We start from the raw sequence: 24512 nt of genomic DNA on the forward strand, positions 1-24512 counted from the left end.
GTCCTGTTTGTCTCTGTGTTGCCCTGCAACAGACTGGCAACCAGTCTAGGGTGTACCCTGCCTCTCGCCCGGAACGTTAGCTGGAGATAGGCACCAGCAACCCTCCCGACCCCACTAAGAGACAAGGGTGTAAAGAAAATGGATGGATGGATGAAACTTATAAACTGTCAGTGGTGCTTTGCTGATCTTTCATAAACTATACTTGTCTCAAATGAACATTTCTGCTACTTTATCCAATTTAAACAGTATTGGGTTTGAATTAATTCAGATGCTAGGACCATTAAGATCACAAAAGTTTTATATGGTTATTTTATCTGGACTGCTTTGTCATGCAAATGAATATTGGCAGGGTCTCATTCTGCAGTTCACTTATCAGCTCTTAACTTGTATAGCATAAAAATCTAGTGCAAACAGAACCAGGTGATGAAGGCCTTTCAAATTATACTGAAATTACATTTTGCAATGGTTGTTCCATAAAAATATCATAGCCACAGATAAAATATTCAGAGATACTGTAAATGATCTCTGAACATTGAATTGTAGTAATGAGTAGTAAGATGAATGTATGAAGTTGCTAGTTCTTTCATGTGGCTGATTAATTGAAGGTTGTAGCTAGCAGTGTAAACCAAGTCTAAAAATAATAAACTTTACCTGATCAAAGACATCACGGTGTTTGGACATTACAGGTCCAATAAACAGAGAGCTTATCACACCGAGGTCAAGGATTTGGTCTCCAATTGCAACACCAATGCGATGTCTGGGCTGGTGAATAGAAAAAATAGAAAGCAAATCAAATTTTATTTGTATAGCACAGTTCCGCAACAAGGCATTTCAAAGTGCTTCATATTATGAAAGCACAAAAATACAAAGTCATAGAACACAGTCAATTGAAACATTACATTTTGCTGTCATTAAATATCAGATTGTTTATTAATGTTTCATTGATTATGTTTCAAAAGCAACTCCAAACAGGTGTGGTGTTTTTGGTCTAGATTTAAAGGCACTCAATGTTTGCAGTTATCTGCAACTTTGTTCCAGATTTGTGGTGCATAGAAGCTGAATGCTGCTTCTCCATGTTTTGTTCTGGATGCAGAGCAGAAGACCTCAGATGTCTGGAAGGTTGTTACAATAACAGCAGATCTTTAATGCGTTGTGGTGCTAAGCATTTCAGTGATTTATAAACTAACAACAGTATTTAAAACCTATTTTCTGAGCTACAGTTAGCCAGTGGAAGAACTTTTAAAACTTTAAAACTCTTTATGTGACTCTCAAGGTTCAGAGTCCATCGCTACACACATATTTCAGGCCTGTTTTTAGTTGTAATAACTGAAGTTGACTCCAGAGCATTTTTCTTTAGGTCCCAGAATAACTTAAGTTTTGTTTCTGTTCAACTGAAGACAGTTTTGGGAAGTTTATCTGTTCTAAGGCATTTGTTCGGTGCTTGGATACGTTCTGAGTCACGTGGTGATGTTATGTAGAGCTGTGTGTCATCTGCGTAGTTATGGTAGCTAATCTTATTTCCTCTTATAACCTGAGAAAAAAAGGTTATAATATGGGGCCTTGAGGTCCCCCACATTTGTTTCCTAATGAAACAAAGAAATCCCTGTTCTTTATGTAAGATTCAAACCAGTTGAGTACTGGACCGCAGGGTCCGACCCAACTCTCCAGTCGTTCCAGTGATCAACAGTGTCAAATGCTGTGCTGAGGTCAAACAGAACCAGCACTATGGTACTTCCACACTCTGTATTTATGTGGATATCATTGAACACTTTGACGAAGGCAGTCTGAGTGCTGTAGTGAGCCAGGAAACTAGACTGAAACACGTCAAAGCAGTTGGTTATCATTATGAAGACATTTAACTGTTTAAACACAGCCTTTTCAATACTTTTGTTGATAAATTTGAGGTTGGAGATCAGCCTGTAATTATGCAGCAGTGATTTGTTCAGATTATTCGTTTATATCAGTGGCTTGACTTGACAATGTTTTTCAAGAGTGAGGAAAAAACACCTGATGAGAATGATTACTATTCGGATCAGATCATTTGTAATGGCAGGGAGGACTTTTTAAAGAAATGTGTGGGTAGGATATGCAGACAGCAGGAACTTGAACTTAATTGACTTATATTTTTTTTCTAGGCTTATATTTCAGTAGTTGAAATAGAGTAATTTTTCCACATTTGTTATGTTTGTGCTGGTACTTTATTTAGTGTGGATGTGCAGATTAACCCTCTGATTTAAAAAAAATATCTTCAAAGAAGTTGACAAATTTGTTGCAGGCTGTGTTAGTTGGCCTCAGTACCGCCCTAGTACTGAAAGGGCAGAACTGAGACTCCCCTCTCAGTCTCAGTTGATAACAGGGACGGATCTACTGGGGTGGCATAACGTGAGGTGAGTATTAAGCATACAGTAATTCATTATAATAAAGGTACCTCAGATTCTGCTCTTTTATTAGATGCTGAAAAGGCGTTCAATAGGGTTCACTGGGTATATCTTTTTGAGTTTATGGAAAAATTCGACTGTGGAAACAATTTTGTAAAATAGGTCAAAATATTATACAATAATCCTTCAGCTGAAATAATAACAGAAATATATCTAAGCCAATAAAGATCAATAGAGACTGCACACAGGGCTCATCTTAGTGGAATCACTGTTGGACCTACAAAACACAGGATCTCCTTGTTCACAGATGACGTGATCTTATTCAAATCAAAATTAAGTCAATCAATACAAATAATTTTGGAAATAGTTTAATTATTTAGTGAGATATCTATATACAAATTAAACAAAACCAAATCTTTGATTCTGTTGTTAAATACAAATGAAAGAATTAGCCCAAGTTCAGATGTATTGCAGTTTAAAATAGTGACTCAGTTTAAATATTTAGAAATACACATTTCTTCAGATCTTGAAACAGGTAGCTGCTACCAATTACACTCATAATAAATGAAGTTGATAATTCATTTGAAAAATGGATGCCACTACCAATATCTATGATTGGAAGAATAAATATAAAGTTACTCTATATATTTCAGAATGTTGCTCTTCCGCCTCCTCCTGAATTCTTTTCACAAATAAAGAAGAAGATGGTGCATTTCTTATGGAACAACAGGAAGTCAAGAATCTGTTTGTCCTTACTGTACCTCCCCTTATGACCGTGGAGGCTTGAAGTACCCAAATTTTCACTTGTATTACTATGTTGTGCAGTTGATATCTATGATGTTTTATTACAGTAATCATTCTCCACATTGGACTGACATGGAAAGGATTTAAAATTGACTCTTCATATTTATATTCAAATTCAATAATAAATCTTCTGAAACAGACTAAGAACCCATATCTTAAAAATATGATAAAAGTATGGAGAGAAGTAAAAAAAAATTTTTAAATGAGCCAAATTGTTTGTCTCTGTTCAGTCCAGTGTGGGGTAACCAGTTTTTTGTACCAGGCAGAGCTGATTCAACTTGGGAAGTTCAATCAGCCAGGTACCAGAAATTGGAAAGTTTATTCCATTATAAAAAATAACAATCTGGACAAATCTCTATACTGCAGAATTACAGGCCGATCTCCAACCTCCCATTCATCAGCAAAGTTGTTGAAAAAGCTGTGCTTAAATAATTAAATAGCTTCCTAACAATAACCAACCGCTTTGACTCATTCTAGTCTGGTTTTCGTGTTCACCACAGCACGGAGACTGCCCTTGTAAAAGTGTGTGATATCCATATAAATACAGACCAGGGGCGGATCTACTGGGGTGGCAGTGGGTGGCAGTTGCCACCCCAAATGAGAGCCTTGCCACCCCTGTTGCCACCCCAGCTGGCGACTATGAATTCAATAAATAGTTATGGGAAATCGGACATTAAGCGCATGAATCTCTTTTTTCCGACAACATTGAATGCAACACAATGCAACCTGACACCTACAGCTGAGTAGCGGGAAGTGCGAGAGAAGGACAGAGCGCGAGGCAGCAGCATTTCTATGGATGGATATAAATTACTGGACTGGACATTACGTGACTTATCGTTCACCACACATGCGCCATTGCTGTCATCATGGTGGTCAGGAAAATACCACAGTCACGCAAAGAATCTGAAAAATGGACGCAATATTTAGCGGTTAATTCAACCCTATGAATTAGATAACAAGGGCTTCAGATTTAACAGGTGAGGAAAAAGTTTTAACTTAAAAGAAAATATGAGGAAAAAGGGAGCAGTGGGTCAGTTATGCTATCCTTATTTTTGCTAGCCTTCTATTGACTTTGATAACCTTAACATGTGCTGCGCATTTCGGTGTGTTTTGGTTCAGTTAGCACTAAAACAGGTCAACCCGCACACCAAGTCATTAGTAGAGCAGCTGTTTAAATCAACTAATCATCCACCGCTGTGCTCAGGCGAAAACTTATTAATAATCTTTTACTATTTATTAAAATTGCATACAATAAAAAAAGGATAATCATGATGTAATTTTTAAGAAAGTACCCAATCAATTTTCAGATGTGTGATGTAAAACCTTATAATCAACGGCATTAGCTCCAGTTCATCCTCCAGACCAGATGGTTGCAGTATTGCACACTTTCAGTTAATTAAAAAATGCCACAAAGCGAAGAAAAAACTTGAATCAGGGAAGATAACAGACGCTGTTCAAATTAGCCATTTTTACTCGCATAATATTGCCTTAAAAGTAGAGAGGGCCTTGACAATAGTTAGTAATTTTGGTAAATTTAAGCTGGTGACGTTCTAGTCCGAGTTAGACGACAACACAAAGGGACAACAACCGATGGAAATTAAATGTGTGTCACAAAATTTTAAAATTTTGATCCTCACTTTCATGTTTTATTGTCACACTTAAATTTTCATGTTCATGTGTCCACTTTTGATGTGTAAACTGATAATTTATGTAAAGTTCATAAAGTTGTGAGTAAAAGTGAAAAATTTTAAAATGTCGGTAATAAAACAAAATATTTGAATTACCTTGTGTAATTAATCTTTCCATGTAATTGTAGCCTAAAACAATGTAAGTACTGAAGCGTAATTATGCATGTCATTTACAAAATAGGTACATAGGAATAAAGACATTCACGAGTAATTAAAATTGTAGTTTATTATCAATAGCAGGAAATCAAAAATAAAAATTAAGTGTAATTTAAATACATTACTAATATATTAATAGTATATTTAAAATATATTTGAAGTATATTAAATATATATATGTTTAATATAATTCTGAGGCAGAATTATTACACTCAAACTATAATAATTATATCAAAATATAATAATAAAGCTCTGAAATATATTTAAAAAGTATACTTTAAGTACACTGGAAGTTGTTCCAAAAAAGTATGTATAGTATACTAAAATATACTAATTAGTTGTTCCAAAATAGTACAGTTTAAGTACATCGATAAAAGTATACTAAAGTATGTTAAAATTTACTATACTAAAGTATACCTTTTTTCACCTGGGCAGAAGGCAAACTAAAGCCATTTATAAATATATTTACAAGCTGCCTGTCATTTAAACTAAAAACATGAAGTAATACAGCAGCTTAATGAAAGCCAGGTATAAAATAAATAAAATTAACCGTAATCTGCAATGAAATAAAATACATGAAACAAAACTTCACAGGTAGGACGTATTTATAAGAAATCTGCTGAGTAAGCAGTACATCGATGCGAGCATGCGCATTACCACAAGGTAGGACGGATTTTAGGGGTACAAAGATAAACAGAACACCTGTTTTAAAGGGACATAAGTGCTGGCACTAAAAGCATACTACCGCCACCTTCTGGATGGATGAAATTGTCACATTGATGCAGTAAAATTATCATGTTTATACAATATACGATGCTTGTACAATATAATTACCTCGTTTTAAAATATAATTATCACATTTATACAATATAATTGTCATGTTTATACAATATAATTATAGTGCTTGAAAATTCATTTTCCTCCATGACAGCATTACGCTCCTATTGTTTCAAGAAGCACGAAATACCCAAATGAAAGGACAGAAACATGCAAAAAGTGAATGTTACTTAATAGTGGACCTTTAATTAATCTGCATTATGCAATATTAATGTGTTCACATTTTCAGATTAATCATATGCATTGACGCGTTAACACCGGCAGCTTTTAGATAGACAGACATATAGACAGGTCTTAAAATGTCTAAATTTTGATTTTGTGAAATCTGCAGAAACCCTGCATAATGGCAATGATATATTATTTTAACGTTAAGCACCCACCCATCCAATGGTATCTGCATGACCCTGCTGTTAGGCTTACTGGTCTGTTTAAATTGTCCTGAGTGTTGCAATTATTGCTGATGTATGGCTGTGCAATTGCTCTGTAATAAATTAATAAAATTTCAGTTCTAAAAAAAGTGTGTGTTGCATGATTGTTTGCCCTATTTTGCCCTGTGATGGACTGGAGACATGCCCAGGGTGTACACCTCTCACACAGTGACCACTGGAAAAACGTATTAGCACTACTGTGATTCTGCTTAAGGTATAGACAATGAATTGACAGCACATTCCATGAATTTTGAGGAAATTTCTCCAGGAAATTTTAAACTATTGCTTTTTAGACCTCTTAAGGTGGCATGGTTAGTTTTGTTTTGGTCTTCTTCTATAATCAAAGTCTTTTAGCATTTCCAAAGATGACAAAATCTGATGCTTTTTACTGTAACTTTTTTGCAGTTACTGCATTCTAACACCCCTGCATTAAAATTTAAATTTAATAATTTTAAATTTAATAACTAAATAATTTTTAATTATTTAGTGAGGTTGAAAGCAAACTTACATTGTCAGATGTGGAGAACACTCCATATGGAAGATTCTGGTAGGAGAAGTCAGAAGCTGCATTTACTCTTATGAAAGACATCTTCTGCTTGTCTCTGTTGAGCCACTCAGTTTCTTTGACTATCTGGAATACTGAGCAGTGTTAAGTGCTTCCAGAAGAGTAACTTTGGATAGATACGCCTCCCAGTGTGGGAGCCAATCATATGCCACAAACAGCATCCACCCTGCTCCAAGTCCTCTTGGTTAATTCATAACAGTCCTGAAATGACTAGGCAAAATTTTAAATGAAGTGAAAAACCCCCTCTTTGTTAGCACTGGAGTTCAGTTTCTGTTGTCAGCAAGGACAAAAAAAAACAACACACAGCATAAAGGAAAGGTGTTGAACAGAGGAAAATTCTGAAAGCTAACAATATGCGTAGTACACGCACACCACTTAGATTAAAAAAAAATCAATGTCAAGCAAAGTAAATTAGTTTAAAAGAAATGCTTAAAAGCACAGTTGTGCCAGTTGGCTCTCTTTGTGGAAATCTATCTATAGAAGCAGCAGCAAGACAATAAGTCAGCCTAGTTGCAGTCACTGACAAACTCTAATTTGTCAGTTTATATTGTAGTCGTCATCATCTGTATGTCGAACAATGTTTTTGCATAGGAGTCTATCAATACAATGGCTGCAGAAAAGTAATGACAAGAAGTTTGTATAAAAGTTTTTTTTATTTACACAGTATGGCCAGGTTAGGATCTGTTGTACACAAAAAAGTATGTTCTTGGAGGGAACATAATTTTCATCCTGAGGTGCAAAAGTGTGAAAACTCTGAAATTAAATTAATAGTTTTTTCTTTTAGATTGGAACCCAAGATTTTTAAGAATTAATATAAGCTAATCTTATCTTACACAAGGTATACACACAATTCTCATTTTTCCAGGCATATTTAAATGCGGACATGATCTAGGGAAACAACAGATGAGCTTAAGAAAAATAAAGAAACACAATAGGACTGTCATTTGTCAGTGAGAGAAAATATGCACAAAGGATAAAGTGTTTCTTATGGCTTGTGAAAACTCATACTCCTACTTATAGTAAATTAAGCAATTTCTTGGGCAAACAAAATGTTCTTGAAGCTGATCAAATTTAACTGTGTAGACATGTATGGTTCTCAAAGGACCGTGGTACAACAAACAGGGCCGGATCTAGAAAAATATTTATGGGGTGGCAAGAGGGGGACAGAAATTTTTTCAGGGGTGGCAGCATATGCCAGAATGTATATATAAATAAAATGTCTCATTCTCACGTTTAGCTTGCACAGACCTAACATTGGACTTAATTTACTTGTTGCAAAATATTGTTTTTTACTTGCATTGTTTCAAAATGAGCTTCATGTAGCACTTAGGATTAAATATAATTTCTTAATATAGTATAGTTAATTATTTTTATGTCTTTCATACTCCTGCTAATTGATATGTATTACTGGATTGGACAGCGCCTATTAGTCGCTATGTGATTCATTGAGTTATGTCCAGAAAACCATTTTATCCCAAAGCAGGATGAGCAGAAATCTGTCACAAAAATATTCATAGTGCCATCATTTGTAATCAGATATAGCTATTAAATACGACTTAAAATAAAGAGGAGAAAACTGAAAAATTCTCCGTGATACAAATCTATAAACACTTTTGTTTCTGTTAGTTCTGTCAAGATGCAAGAAGGGGCAAATTTCTCTTATATTGGTAAATCGTTTTATTTTAAATATGCTGTATGAGCCCTAGTTTGATGATTAGTTCAATTTTTGTCGCTTGTTTAACTTTTAGAAATTGCAGCGGCTGCAGACAGTGCGCCACAATAAAGGTACAATAAAGCTGATAAACAGGTGAAGAACCAAACATCACTTCTATTCTGCCTTTAGTCGCTCTGTGTGTCGGCTTTACGTGGACCCGTTGCCATGGCAACCGACCGACAACAGCTCCACGAGCAGATAGAGCAGAAATCACCGATCAGGGGAATCAACACCAAAAAACAAACATTTCCCACACAAAAAAGTAGCAAAAACACCAAAACAGAACATTTAGCCTGTTGCATTATGCTGTTACGCTTGATGTCATTATTAATAAGTTTTCGCCTGAGCACAGCGGTGGTTAAGTAGTTGATTTAAACAGCTGCTCTACTAATGACTTGTTGTGCCTTATTAGATGTTGGACAGCTCCAAAATGCTGAGAAGCAATAGATCTGGCTGTTTCAAACTGGAAACAGGTCTAAATCTAATGTTTGAAGAGAACAGAAGCCAAGAGTCCAAAATCTATTTATCTACATCTTATTTTTAGCTTGATTAGATGTGGGACAGCTCCGAAATGCTGAGAAGCAATAGATCTGGCTGTTTCAAACTGGAAACAGGTCTAATTTATATGTTTCAATAGAATTGAAGCCAAAATCGCTTTATCTCAGCGAAAGAAGTAATAAATGGACTTCGTGGTTTTACAAAGCTGCCACAGTTAATTTTCAGTTTAGTTTGATGTTGGACAGCTCCGAAATGCTGAGAAGCAGTATATCTGGCTGTTTTAAACTGGAATCAGGTCTAATTCTTATGTTTCAAAAGAATTGAAGCCAAAATCGCTTTATCTCAGCGAAAGAAGTAATACATGTACTTCTTGTGTTTACGAAGCTCCACAGTTAACTTTCAGTTTAGTTAGATGTTGGACAGCTCCAAAATGCTGAGAAGCAGTATATCTGGCTTTTTTAAACTGGAATCAGGTCTAATTCTTATGTTTCAATAGAGTTGAAGCCAAAATTGCTTTGTCTCAGCGAACGAAAAAATATATTGACTTCTTGGGTTTACGAAGCTCCACAGTTAATTTTCAGTTTAGTTAGATGTTGGACAGCTCCGAAATGCTGAGAAGCGGTATATCTGGCTTTTTTAAACTGGAATCAGGTCTAATTCTTATGTTTCAATAGAGTTGAAGCCAAAATCGCTTTATCTCAGCGAAAGAAGTAATAAATGGGCATCTTGAGTTTACGAAGCTCCACAGTTAAGTTCCAATTTAGTTAGATGTTGGACAGCTCCGAAATGCTGAAAAGCAGTATATCTGGCTGTTTTAAACAGGAATCAGGTCTAATTCTTATGTTTTAAATAGAGTTGAAGCCAAAATCGCTTTATCTCAACGAAAGAAGTAATAAATGGAATTCTTTGGTTTATTACGCTCCAAAGTTAATTTTCAGTTTACTTAGATTGTGGACAGCTCCGAAATGCTGAGAAGCAGTATGTCTGGCTTTTTAAAACTGGAATCAGGTCTAATTCTTATGTTTCAATAGAGTTGAAGCCAAAATCGCTTTGTCTCAGCGAACGAAAAAATATATTGACTTCTTGGGTTTACGAAGCTCCACAGTTAATTTTCAGTTTAGTTAGATGTTGGACAGCTCCGAAATGCTGAGAAGCGGTATATCTGGCTTTTTTAAACTGGAATCAGGTCTAATTCTTATGTTTCAATAGAGTTGAAGCCAAAATCGCTTTATCTCAGCGAAAGAATTCAAAAATGGACTTCTTAGCTATATGACGCTCCACAGTTAATTATCAGTTTAGTTAGATGTTGGACAACTCCGAAATGCTGAGAAGCATTATATCTGGCTGTTGAAATCTAGAATCTGGTCTAATTCTTATGTTTCAATAGAGTTGAAGCCAAAATCGCTTTATCCCAGAGAAGGAAGTAATAAATGTACTTCTTGTGTTTACGAAGCTCCACAGTTAACTTTCAGTTTAGTTAGATGTTGGACAGCTCCGAAATGCTGAGAAGCAGTATATCTGGCTTTTTTAAACTGGAATCAGGTCTAATTCTTATGTTTCAATAGAGTTGAAGCCAAAATCGCTTTGTCTCAGCGAACGAAAAAATATATTGACTTCTTGGGTTTACAAAGCTCCACAGTTAATTTTCAGTTTAGTTAGATGTTGGGCAGCTTCGAAATGCTCAGTAGCGGTATATCTGGCTTTTTTAAACTGGAATCAGGTCTAATTCTTATGTTTCAATAGAGTTGAAGGCAAAATCGCTTTGTCTCAGCGAAAGAAGTAATAAATGGACTTTTTGGGGTTACGAAGTTAAACAGCTAATGTTCAGTTTAATTAGATGTTGGACAGCGTCGAAATGCTGAGAAGTAGTATATCTGGCTGGTTTAAACTTGAATCAGGTCTAATTCTTATGTTTCAATAGAGTTGAAGCCAAAATCGCTTTATCTCAGCGAAAGAATTCAAAAATGGACTTCTTAGGTTTGTGACGCTCAGTTTAGTTAGATGTTGGACAACTCCCAAAAGCTGAGAAGCATTATATCTGGCTTTTGAAAACTAGAATTTGGTCTAATTCTTATGTTTCAATATAGTTGAAGCCAAAATCGCTTTATCTCAGAGAAGGAAGTAATACATGTATTTCTTGTATTTACAAAGCTCCACAGTTAACTTTCAGTTTAGTTAGATGTTGGACAGCTCCGAAATGCTGAGAAGCAGTATATCTGGCTTTTTAAAACTGGAATCAGGTCTAATTCTTATGTTTCAATAGAGTTGAAGCCAAAATCGCTTTGTTGCAGCGAACGAAAAAATATATCTACTTCTTGGGTTTACGAAGCTCCACAGTTAATTTTCAGTTTAGTTAGATGTTGGGCAGCTTCGAAATGCTGAGAAGCTGTATATCTGGCTGTTTTAAACTGGAATCAGGTCTAATTCTTATGTTTCAATAGAGTTGAAGGCAAAATCGCTTCATCTCAGCGAAAGCAGTAATAAATGGTCTTCTTGGGGTTACGAAGTTAAACAGCTAATGTTCAGTTTAGTTAGATGTTGGACAGCGTCGAAATGCTGAGAAGCAGTATATCTGGCCGGTTTAAACTTGAATAAGGTCTAATTCTTATGTTTCAATAGAGTTGAAGCCAAAATCGCTTTATCTCAGCGAAAGAATTCAAAAATGGACTTCTTAGGTTTGTGACGCTCCACAGTTAATTATCAGTTTAGTTAGATGTTGGACAACTCCGAAATGCTGAGAAGCATTATAAATGGCTGTTGAAATCTAGAATCTGGTCTAATTCTTATGTTTCAATAGAGTTGAAGCCAAAATCGCTGTATATCAGAGAAGGAAGTAATAAATGTACTTCTTGTGTTTACGAAGCTCCACAGTTAACTTTCAGTTTAGTTAGATGTTGGACAGCTCCGAAATGCTGAGAAGAAGTATATCTGGCTTTTTTAAACTGGAATCAGGTCTAATTCTTATGTTTCAATAGAGTTGAAGGCAAAATCGCTTTGTCTCAGCGAAAAAAGTAATAAATGGACTTCTTGGGGTTACGAAGTTAATCAGCTAATGTTCAGTTTAGTTAGATGTTGGACAGCGTCAAAATGCTGAGAAGCAGTATATCTGGCTGGTTTAAACTTGAATCAGGTCTAATTCTTATGTTTCAATAGAGTTGAAGGCAAAATCGCTTCATCTCAGCGAAAGCAGTAATAAATTGACTTCTTGGGGTTACGAAGTTAAACAGCTAATGTTCAGTTTAGTTAGATGTTGGACAGCGTCGAAATGCTGAGAAGCATTATATCTGGCTGTTGAAAACTAGAATCTGGTCTAATTCTTATGTTTCAATAGAGTTGAAGGCAAAATCGCTTCATCTCAGCGATAGAAGTAATAAATTGACTTCTTGGGGTTACGAAGTTAATCAGCTAATGTTCAGTTTAGTTAGATGTTGGACAGCGTCGAAATGCTGAGAAGCAGTATATCTGGCTGGTTTAAACTTGAATCAGGTCAAATTCTTATGTTTCAATAGAGTTGAAGCCAAAATCGCTTTATCTCAGCGAAAGAATTCAAAAATGGACTTCTTAGGTTTGTGACGCTCCAAAGTTAATTTTCAGTTTAGTTAGATGTTGGACAACTCCGAAATGCTGAGAAGCATTATAAATGGCTGTTGAAATCTAGAATCTGGTCTAATTCTTATGTTTCAATAGAGTTGAAGCCAAAATCGCTGTATATCAGAGAAGGAAGTAATAAACGTACTTCTTGTGTTTACGAAGCTCCACAGTTAACTTTCAGTTTAGTTAGATGTTGGACAGCTCCGAAATGCTGAGAAGAAGTATATATGGCTTTTTTAAACTGGAATCAGGTCTAATTCTTATGTTTCAATAGAGTTGAAGGCAAAATCGCTTCATCTCAGCGAAAGCAGTAATAAATGGACTTCTTGGGGTTACGAAGTTAAACAGCTAATGTTCAGTTTAGTTAGATGTTGGACAGCGTCGAAATGCTGAGAAGCAGTATATCTGGCTGGTTTAAACTGGAATCAGGTCTAATTCTTATGTTTCAATAGAGTTGAAGGCAAAATCGCTTCATCTCAGCGAAAGCAGTAATAAATGGACTTCTTGGGGTTACGAAGTTAAACTGCTAATGTTCAGTTTAGTTAGATGTTGGACAGCGTCGAAATGCTGAGAAGCAGTATATCTGGCTTGTTTAAACTTGAATCAGGTCTAATTCTTATGTTTCAATAGAGTTGAAGCCAAAATCGCTTCATCTCAGCGAAAGAAGTAATAAATTGACTTCTTGTGTGCAGCCGCCATATTTTCTGACCATCGACTGTTCACCGGATTGTAATAAAACAGCAAGTATTCTACACACCATGACAAAATATTATTTAAACGGTGTAATAATATTCATTACTTTTTCTACCTTTAATTTGAAACAGTTAACTGTGTTTAACGTCGAAGTATCATCAGTTATTTGCTTTGAACACATTTGCTAGTTTTAATTAGCTGCGCTATTTGGCGGAGCATGTTTGAACTTAACTGCTCTGTTAGTTAATGGATGTTTATTTTGGGTGTATACTTTTAATTTGACCCTAAATAACTTAAATAGCTAGAAGCCTTGTAGGTAGTGAACAATATGAAATGTGGACCGAGGACTGCTGGCGTGTTCCGGTCAGAAGCTAGACTGGGTCAAAGTGTGGGAGCAGCTAATGCACTGCAGTGGTGGCCAGACTTTATAACAGGAACTACTGGACAGGTTGTTTTTAATGGGTAAGCTTAACATACAGTTACGGAGGTGTTGGTGTTATACGCAAAACTAATTTAATGTGACGCAACTGCGCTCTGCTCGTCATCGTGGAGCTGCAGTCAGGGAAGCCTTTGTTCCAAATGTCACGCTGCTTACTGACAACATGATATAAAACGCATAATATCCTAACTTCGCTAATAATCCATAAGATGTCATTTCTCTTAAAAAGGGAAAAGCAAAAAATAAAATAAGAAATTCATGTTTATAGGAACTTTGAGTTAATTTCTCTTTCCTACTCTCCAGGCCTGGAACCAAGCATCATCAGACCATAGAAGGTAAGCCATATTTGCTTCATTAAGCTTCTAATTTAGCAAAAAAAAAAGTAAGTTATTAGTTAATATGCTGTATTGTATTGATAATATGAAAAACACATACTCTAAACTAATTCAAAAATACGTTCCATAAATAACGTCATTTAGGGAGTTTAAAGTAAAAGGAATAATAGATGGTCAAAGAACGAGATGAAATTAATTTCCTCCAAAGGGTTGATGAGCTCTCCCTCAACATGGGGTCAGAAGCTCAGTCATCTCGGAGAGTACTCAAAATTGACTCTGCATCCATATTTGTTTCATCTTCCTTGCCTTCAGATTTGCCAACATACATGTAACACAGTTCCCGTCTTATCCTTCTAATGTTGCACTTCATGTGGAGATGCAAAGACTGCGAGAGCGTGTTTTCCAGAAGATCTGAATTGCTCAAGCACTACAAACTAAATCACAGGCATTATGGACGGGGCTATTCATGTCCATGCACATATTTAAGTTGCGCGTGTAGATTCAAGACCTGGAATGCTTTACTGAACCATTTATCAAGACATCATCCAGTCCATGTCTTGATAAACATGTTAAGTCATTACTTAACCAAATTCAAATGCCCCATTTGCAGTGCAAGTAATGCAGATTGAGGATTTTTACTTAGATTTTGGAATGATTGGTCAGTATTTACTTTTAAGTCATTTTATAACATACTAAAGTTTTATTTTGTTTCTCAGATTAATGCGGAGTTCCTGAGACTCATGGCTCTTCCCCTTGACCAGACTTTCTTTGCCCAGTTGGACAGTCTCTCAAGTCAGCTGATTAAAGTCATCAAAGCCAAGGGAGGAGCAACACGTGCAAAAATAGCTGGAATCATGAGAACCTATGATGAGGTATGGATATAATCAATATCTGGGGGACATTTACCATTTTTAATTTAAAACAAAGAAGTTACAGTCTCTAGTTACTTTCAGACTTTTTGTTTTAATTATTAATACTTGATACACTTTGTGTAAAGCTGATATCACTCAAAGAAAAGCAATTTTAATGTCTTATGTATTTTTGGTGGATTTAGTCAGTCTGTATTGTGGTTCATTCATGAATTTCATAAAATACACCTTTCAGTCCAACTTGCCAGAAACATTATTTTTAGCTTATTTTAAAATTAAAATTTTTTAAACGTTAGACTTGTATCAGTTTTATGCTGCAAGATATCTCTTTAACAACAAATGATATTCATTAGTTTCAGTAGATTGCACTAAGAAAAAGCCTTAACCTCAACAATATAGTCTAGTCTCACAAATTGAGACCTGAAAGCATTAATATGGCAGAGGTGGAATTTACGTAATTTTGAAGAGCACTATTAAAGCCCGGGTGACATGTGGGCTGCACATTATGGTATTTGTTAGTCCTTTGCTGTTGTGAATAGCTTGAATATATTACTGTTGCATCCGAAATCTTGTCAGAGATATGGAATATTGATAATAATTTTTCTCCAGGTGGAGGACACTGGGATTCGAAGGGAATGTGTTCTGAAAGGGCTCATCACCTTTCTTGGAGAGGATCCAGAAGACCTTATTAAGGAATAATGTGTAAGTTTCTTTTAAAGGTTTGAAGTTGCATCTTAATCCATTCAGAAAAATTGAAAAATTCAATGTCAGTTGCTTTTACATTTTAAAATTATTTCTGGCCTGGCTTTTCTATATGTAAACATCTGTTTTAATACAGCAGGCAGATTTAGTGTCAGAATTGTAAATTTAACATGGCTATGTCCTGCTTAAATCCAGCAGTGGTGTGCTTTGCTATTCGGGAGAGACCATTATCTAACTTCACTATCAACTTCATTTCCTGTTCACCAACATAATAAAAACAAGTTAATAAGAATGTTTTAGTCATGCTATTTTCATACCAGCTCCAAAATATCTGATAAGCAATAGAAATATGCATTTTGTGTTGATTTCCAACCTAAAATGATCATTGGCTTGGATTACTATTCTGCTTTGATGTATAATCTATGAATTTGTTTAAGCTAAAGCCTGCAATATGACCAAACACATATAAAGTTACATGCTTGCATTATCTTTTAAAAAAACATTAAATATCACCCTTTGACTTATTCAATTTGTAATGCAACTGTGAACTTGGAAAATTTATCAAGGATATTTCAGATGCCATAAACGATTCTCTTCAATTCACAAGCTGTACACTTATACACTTATACTCGATGCTTGTTTTTATAAGGCTTTTCTTTTTCAATTGAGAGATTAGTTACAGTCTTCAAGTTTAACATATGATTTATCTCACTACAGGGCAGCAGTGGGGATGATGCCCAGATGGAACTCAAACAACTCATCCTGGCAGTGTTTGTGATTTGGAAGGAGGGAGAGGGATTAAAAGAATCCCCAGAAGACATTGGCATTAGGGGATTGCATGACCTGACTTCAGTTGCCTCAGCATGTGCCCTGCTTCTTGGTTTGATATATGCCCTTAACCTGGCTTATCCAAAGCCTCTGCACTTCACATTTGAAGTGTTTCAAAAAATCTTCATGCAACTTGACCAACACAAGATGTCTCCTAAGTTCAGTATTTGTTTGGAGGACTTCAGACCTCACAGTGAAGACAATTGCATCCTGTGCTAAAGGATAGATTATTTTCTGTCTTTGTTTGAACATGAGGGACCATGTATTGGAAGCTTAACCTCAAGGGACTGAACTTTTTGAATTTCTTTTGGGACATTGTGCATATAAAAGCCACAGCATTAGTAGGCTGCTGTAGTATTGTTCACAGACACTTTCACAGCGTTTTTTTAATATATATTTTTTTCAATTTAGATTAAGCAGTGCTTAATGTTTACTATTCTGTTCTGATGTCAGTTAACTTAAGTATCAGACATGGTTTAAATGCTGCAGCCATGACCCCACGTCCTTGTTTGAAAGGATGTAGATGTTATTGCTTGTTTTCAGTTTGTTATTGAAGACGTTGAAAACAGTCACACATGTTGTTGCATTTTATGTAAAAACAGTTTAGGGATTGAGAATGTTGATTTCCTTTATTTTAGGAGGACTTGTGGTAAATCTAAAAATCCTTATTTTTTCAGAGGAATACTTCTGGATTCTACAAGCTCACACAGGGATGTCCAAGGTTTGTTCTGGAGAGCCATCAATGTGCAACTTTCAGATGGACTATTTCAATACCACCTTGCTGAATTCACACACCAGCAGACACTCAGCTGAGCAGAGGCATAGTAATGAGCAGTTGATTTTATTTGGAGATTGGATTCATCTGAAAGTTGGAGGATGGTAGCTCTCCAGAACTGGACTTAGGTTACCCCATATTGAGTTTACTAAAAAGCTAACCCAATAAAGCAGAAAAGCAAAAGATCTGTGTAGTATCTTCTGTGCATATGTTGTGAAAAATCTGTAAGTTTTTGATTTCACAATAAAATAAAAAATTTTCTATTTGTGCAATGTAAATTTGTTATTATAACCAAGTTGAATTTTTGAGTAGTGTAAGGAATTATATTCCTATTGTAAAATCTAAAACATACTTTAAAGGTGATTTATATTTAAGCGTTATTATAAGTACAAAATATGTACAAAACGACTTTGGGGTAGTTTCATTTTTTAAGTTAGAACAACTTAAATTTTTGAGTTGACTTTCTATAAATTTAAGTAAGAGGGATTAAAAATTTGTATATGAATTAAAGTAAATAAATTGAGTTAGACTGACCTACATTTATCAAGTTAAACTAAAAAATATATGTTGATCCAACTTAATTGAATTACTTAAAATAGGCTGTTTTAATTACTACAGAAGTATTTCAATTAAGTTGGATCAACTTTTTTCTTTTTAGTTAATTTTCAGTTTAGGTAGATGTTGGACGGCTCGGAAATGCTGAGAAGCAGTATATCTGGCTGCTTTAAACTGGAATCAGGTCTTATTCTTATGCTTCAATAGAGTTGAAGCCAAAATCGCTTTATCTAAGCGAAAGTAATAATAAATGAACTTCGCGTGTTTAACAGCTCCATAGTTAATTTTCAGTTTAGTTAGATGTTGGAGAGCTCCGAAATCATGAGAAGCTGTATATCTGGCTGTTTTAAACTGGAATCAGGTCTAATTCTTATGTTTCAATAGAGTTGAAGCCAAAATCGCTTTATCTCAGCGAAAGAAGTAATAAATGGACTTCTTTGGTTTACGAATCTCCACAGTTAATTTTCAGTTTAGTTAGATGTTGGACTGCTTCGAAATGCTTAGAAGGAGTATATCTGGCTGTTTTAAACTGGAATCAGGTCTTATTCTGATGTTTCAATAGAGTTGAAGCCAAAATCGCTTTATCTCAGCGAAAGTAATAATAAATGAACTTCGCGGGTTTAACGGCTCCACAGTTAATTTTCAGTTTAGTTAGATGTTGGACAGCTCCGAAATCCTAAGAAGCATTATATATGGCTGTTTTAAACTGGAATCAGGTCTAATACTTATGTTTCAATAGAGTTGAAGCCAAAATCGCTTTATCTCAGCGAAAGAATTAAAAAAAGGACTTCTTAGGTTTGTGACGCTCCACAGTTAATTATCAGTTTAGTTAGATGTTGGACAACTCCGAAATGCTGAGAAGCATAATATCTGGCTTTTGAAAACTAGAATCTGGTCTAATTCTTATGTTTCAATAGAGTTGAAGGCAAAATCGCTTCAAATCAGCAAAAGAAGTAATAAATGGACTTCATGGGGTTACGAAGTTCCACAGCTAATGTTCAGTTTAGTTAGATGTTGGACAGCGTCGAAATGCTGAGAAGCAGAATATCTGGCTGTTTGAAACTGGAATCAGGTCTAATTCTTATGTATCGATAGAATTGAAGCCAAAATCGCTGTATCTCAGCGAAAGAATTCAAAAATGAAATTCTTGCGTTTAAGTAAAGATCCAAAGTTAATTTTCAGTTTAGTTAGATGTTGATCAGTTTCGAAAAGCTGAGAAGTAGTATATCTGTCTGTTTTAAACTGGAATCAGATCTAATTCTTATGTTTCAATAGAGTTGAAGCCAAATTCGCTTTAATAATTTAATAATAAATGGACTTCTTGTGTTTACGACGCTCCAAAGTTAATTTTCAGTTTAGTTAGATGTTGGACAGCTCCGAAATGCTAAGAAGCAGTATATCTGGCTGTTTTAACCTGGAATCAGGTCTAATTCTTATGTTTTAATAGAGTTGAAGCCAAAATCGCTTTATCTCAGCGAAAGAAGTAATAAATGGACATCTTTCGGTTTATCACGCTCCAAAGTTAATTTTCAGTTTACTTAGATTGTGGAAAGCTCCGAAATGCTGAGAAGCAGTATGTCTGGCTGTTTTAAATTGGAATCAGGTCTAATTCTTGTTTCAATAGAATTGAAGCCAAAATCGCTTTATCTCAGCGTAAGAAGTAATAAATGGAGATCTTGAGTTTACGAGGCTCCACAGTTAAGTTCCAATTTAGTTAGATGTTGACAAGCTTCAAAATTCTGAAAAACATTACATCTGGCTGTTTTAAACTGGAATCAGGTCTAATTCTTATGTTTTAATAGAGTTGAAGCCAAAATCGCTTTATCTCAGCGAAAGAAGTAATAAATGGACATCTTTCGGTTTATCACGCTCCAAAGTTAATTTTCAGTTTACTTAGATTGTGAAAAGCTCCGAAATGCTGAGAAGCAGTATATCTGGCTGTTTTAAACTGGAATCAGGTCTAATTCATGTGTTCCTATAGAATTGAAGCCAAAATCGCTTTATCTCAGCGAAAGAAGTAAGAAATGGACTTCTTGAGTTTACGAAGCTCCACAGTAAATTCCAATTTAGTAAGATGTTGAACAGCTTCAAAATGTTGAAAAGCAGTACATCTGGCTGTTTTAAACTGGAATCAAGTCTAATTCTTATGTTTTAATAGAGTTGAAGCCAAAATCGCTTTATCTCAGCGAAAGAAGTAATAAATAGATTTCTTGAGTTTACGAAGCTCCACAGTAAAGTTCCAATTTAGTTAGACATTAAACAGCTTCAAAATGCTGAAATGCCCTATATCTGGCTATTTTAAACTGGAATCAGGTCTAATTCTTATGTTTTAATAGAGTTGAAGCAAAAATCGCTTTATCTCAACGAAAGAAGTAATAAATGGACTACTTGGGTTTATTACGCTCCAAAGTTAATTTTCAGTTTACTTAGATTGTGGACAGCTCCGCAATTCTGAAAAGCAGTACATCTGGCTGTTTTAAACTGGAATCAGGTCTAATTCATGTGTTCCTATAGAATTGAAGCCAAAATCGCTTTATCTCAGCGAAAGAAGTAAGAAATGGACTTCTTGAGTTTACGAAGCTCCACAGTAAATTCCAATTTAGTAAGATGTTGAACAGCTTCAAAATGCTGAAAAGCAGTACATCTGGCTGTTTTAAACTGGAATCAGGTCTAATTCTTATGTTTTAATAGAGTTGAAGCCAAAATCGCTTTATCTCAGCGAAATGAGTAATAAATGGACTTCTTGAGTTTACGAAGCTCCATAGTTAAGTTCCAATTTAGTTAGATGTTGGACAGCTCCGAAATGCTTAAAAGCAGTATATCTGGCTGTTTTAAAAAGGAATCAAGTCTAATTCTTATGTTTTAATAGAGTTGAAGCCAAAATCGCTTTATCTCAGCAAAATAAGTAATAAATGGACATCTTGAGTTTAGAAATCTCCAAAGTTATGTTCCAATTTAGTTAGATGTTGAAAAGCTTCAAATTGCTGAAAATCCATATATCTGGCTGTTTTAAACTGGAATCAGGTCTAATTCTTATGTTTTAATAAAGTTGAAGCCAAAATCGCTTTATCTCAGCGAAAGAAGTAATAAATGGACTTCTTGAGTTTACGAAGCTCCACAGTTAAGTTCAAATTTAGATAGATGTTGACCAGCTTCAAAATTCTGAAAAGAAGTACATCTTGCTGTTTTAAACTGGAATCAGGTCTAATTCTTATGTTTTAATAGAGTTGAAGCCAAAATCGCTTTATCTCAGCAAAATAAGTAATAAATGGACTACTTGGGTTTATTACGCTCCAAAGTCAATTTTCAGTTTACTTAGATTGTTGACAGCTCCGAAATTCTGAAAAGCAGTACATCTGGCTGTTTTAAACTGGATTCAGGTCTAATTCTTAAGTTCCAATAGAATTAAAGCCAAAATCGCTTTATCTCGGCGAAAGAAGTAATAAATGGACTTCTTGAGTTTACGAAGCTCCACAGTTAAGTTCAAATTTAGTTAGATGTTGACCAGCTTCAAAATGCTGAAAAGCAGTACATCTGACTGTTTTAAACTGGAATCAGGTCTAATTCTTATGTTTTAATAGGGTAGAAGCCAAAATCGCTTAATCTCAGCGAAATAAGTAATAAATAGACTTGCTGGGTTTACGAAGCTCCACAGTCAATTTTCAGTTTAGTTAGATGTTGAACAGCTTCAAAATGCTGAAAAGCAATATATCTGGCTGTTTTAAACTGGAATCCGGTCTAATTCTTATGTTTCAATAGAGTTGAAGCCAAAGTCGCTTTATCTCAACGAAATAATTTATAAATGGACTTCTTGAGTTTACGAAGCTCCACAGTTAAGTTCAAATTTAGTTAGATGTTGACAAGCTTCAAAATTCTGAAAAACATTACATCTGGCTGTTTTAAACTGGAATCAGGTCTAATTCTTATGTTTTAATAGAGTTGAAGCCAACATTGCTTTATCTCAGCGAATGAAGTAATAAATGGACTTCTTGGGTTTACGTAGCTCCAGAGATAATTTTAAGTTTAATTAGATGTTGGACAGCTCCGAAATGCTGAGAAGCAGTATATATGGCTGTTTTAAACTGGAATCAGGTCTAAATCTTATGTTTCAATAGAATTGAAGCCAAAATCGCTTTATCTCAGCGAAATAAGTAAAAAAATAGATTTCTTTCGTTTACAAAGCTCCACAGTTAATTTTCAGTTTAGTTAGATGTTGAAAAGCTTCAAAATGCTGAAAATCCATATATCTGGCCGTTTTAAACTGGAATCAGGTCTAATTCTTATGTTTTAATAGAGTTGAAGCCAAAATCGCTTTATCTCAGCGAAATAAGTAATAAATGGATTTCTTGAGTTTACGTAGCTCCACAGTTAATTTCCAATTTAGTTATATGTAGGACAGCTCCGAAATGCTGAAAAGCAGTATATCTGGCTGTTTTAAACAGGAATCTGGTCTAATTCTTATGTTTTAATAGAGTTGAAGCAAAAATTGCTTTATCTCAACGAAAGAAGTAATAAATTGAATTCTTTGGTTTATTACGCTCCAAAGTTAATTTTCAGTTCACTTAGATTGTGGACAGCTGCGCAATGCTGAGAAGTATATCTGGCTGTTTTAAACTTGAATCAGGTCTAATTCTTATGTTTTAATAGAGTTGTAGCCAAAATCGCTTTATCTCAGCGAAAGAAGTAAAAAATTGACTTCTTGAGTATACGAAGCTCCACAGTTAAGTTCTAATTTAGTTAGATGTTGAAAAGCTTCAAAATGCTGAAAATCCGTATATCTGGCTGTTTTAAACTGGAATTACGTCTAATTCTTATGTTTTAATAGAGCTGAAGCCAAAATCGCTTTATCTCAATGAAAGAAGTAATAAATGGACTTCTTTGGTTTATTACGCTCCAAAGTTAATTTTCAGTTTACTTAGATTGTGGACAGCTCCGCATTGCTGAGAAGAAGTATATCTGGCTGTTTTAAGCTGGAATCCGTTCTAATTCTTATGTTTTAATAGAGTTGAAGCCAAAATCGCTTTATCTCAGCGAAAGAAGAAATAAATGGACATCTTGAGTTTACATATCTCCACAGTTATGTTCTAATTTAGTTAGATGTTGAAAAGCTTCAAAATGCTGAAAATCCGTATATCTGGCTGTTTTAAACTGGAATTACGTCTAATTCTTATGTTGTAATAGAGTTGAAGCCAAAATCGCTTTATCTCAGCGAAAGAAGTATTAAATGGACATCTTGAGTTTACGAAGCTCCACAGTTAAGTTCCAATTTAGTTAGATGTAGGACAGCTCCGAAATGGTGAAAAGCAGTATATCTGGCTGTTTTAAACAGGAATCAGGTCTAATTCTTATGTTTTAAAAATGGACTATTTGTTATTTCGTAGCTCTACATTAATTTTTCAACCATATTAGATGATGGACAGCTCCAAAATGCTAAGAAGCAATAGATCAGGCAGTTTCAAACTGGAAACAGGTCTAAATATCATGTTTGAAGACATAAGAAGCCTAGAAGCCAAAAAAGCTTTATCTCAGCGAAAGAAGTTAAAAATGGACTATTTGTTATTTCGTAGCTCTACATTAATTTTTCAACCATATTAGATGATGGACAGCTCCAAAATGCTAAGAAGCAATAGATCAGGCAGTTTCAAACTGGAAACAGGTCTAAATCTCATGTTTGAAGATATAAGAAGCCTAGAAGCCAAAAAAGCTTTATCTCAGCGAAAGAAGTGAAAAATGGCTATCTCTGATATCGTAGCTCTACATTAAATTTTCAGCCATATTAGATGATGGACAGCTCCAAAATGCTAAGAAGCAATAGATCTGGAAGTTTCAAACTGGAAACCGGTCGAAATCTAATGATTGAAGAGAACATAAGCCAAGAAGCCAAAAAAGCTTTATCTCAGCGAAAGAAGTGAAAAATGGACTATCTCTGATTTCGTAGCTCTACATTAAATTTTCAGCCATATTAGATGATGGACAGCTCCAAAATGCTAAGAAGCAATAGATCTGGCAGTTTCAAACTGGAAACAGGTCTAAATATCATGTTTGAAGACATAAGAAGCCTAGAAGCCAAAAAAGCTTTATCTCAGCGAAAGAAGTGAAAAATGGACTATTTGTGATTTCGTAGCTCTACATTAATTTTTCAGCCATATTAGATGATGGACAGCTCCAAAATGCTAAGAAGCAATAGATCTGGCAGTTTCAAACTGGAAACAGGTCTAAATATCATGTTTGAAGATATAAGAAGCCTAGAAGCCAAAAAAGCTTTATCTCAGCGAAAGAAGTGAAAAATGGGCTATCTCTGATATCGTAGCTCTACATTAAATTTTCAGCCATATTAGATGATGGACAGCTCCAAAATGCTAAGAAGCAATAGATCAGGCAGTTTCAAACTGGAAACAGGTCTAAATATCATGTTTGAAGATATAAGAAGCCTAGAAGCCAAAAAAGCTTTATCTCAGCGAAAGAAGTGAAAAATGGGCTATCTCTGATATCGTAGCTCTACATTAAATTTTCAGCCATATTAGATGATGGACAGCTCCAAAATGCTAAGAAGCAATAGATCTGGAAGTTTCAAACTGGAAACCGGTCGAAATCTAATGATTGAAGAGAACATAAGCCAAGAAGCCAAAAAAGCTTTATCTCAGCGAAATAAGTAAA

General features: G+C 35.0%; 1 protein-coding gene and 1 long non-coding RNA gene across 4 annotated transcripts in view; one reads left to right on the forward strand and one right to left on the reverse strand.

Moving 5' to 3' along the window:
- The window catches only part of fah (fumarylacetoacetate hydrolase (fumarylacetoacetase)), a 101526-nt gene extending 94587 nt beyond the window's left edge, over positions 1–6939 (reverse strand). For 2 of the 3 annotated variants that reach the window (XM_081604962.1, XM_081604961.1), the window contains exons 1-2: positions 6800–6938; positions 652–762 (exon numbers count right to left, since the gene is read on the reverse strand). In XM_081604962.1, coding sequence (XP_081461088.1) covers positions 652–762; positions 6800–6880 — 192 coding nt within the window. In that variant the 5' untranslated portion in view covers positions 6881–6938. Of the gene's footprint in view, positions 1–651; positions 763–6799 lie in introns of all 3 variants that reach the window. The other variant, XR_014086828.1, reaches the window with a different exon arrangement.
- Positions 6940–13835: 6896 nt separating this feature from the next.
- Positions 13836–16663, forward strand: LOC145550992 (uncharacterized). Its single transcript, XR_014086755.1, has 4 exons — positions 13836–14126; positions 14843–14998; positions 15605–15697; positions 16415–16663. It is a non-coding gene; the product is annotated as an uncharacterized LOC145550992 (long non-coding RNA).
- The last annotated feature ends 7849 nt before the right edge of the window (positions 16664–24512 follow it).

This window comes from Poecilia reticulata, chromosome 3, assembly GCF_904066995.2.
Source record: "Poecilia reticulata chromosome 3, P_reticulata-male-v2, whole genome shotgun sequence".
Taxonomy (NCBI): Eukaryota; Metazoa; Chordata; class Actinopteri; order Cyprinodontiformes; family Poeciliidae; genus Poecilia; species Poecilia reticulata.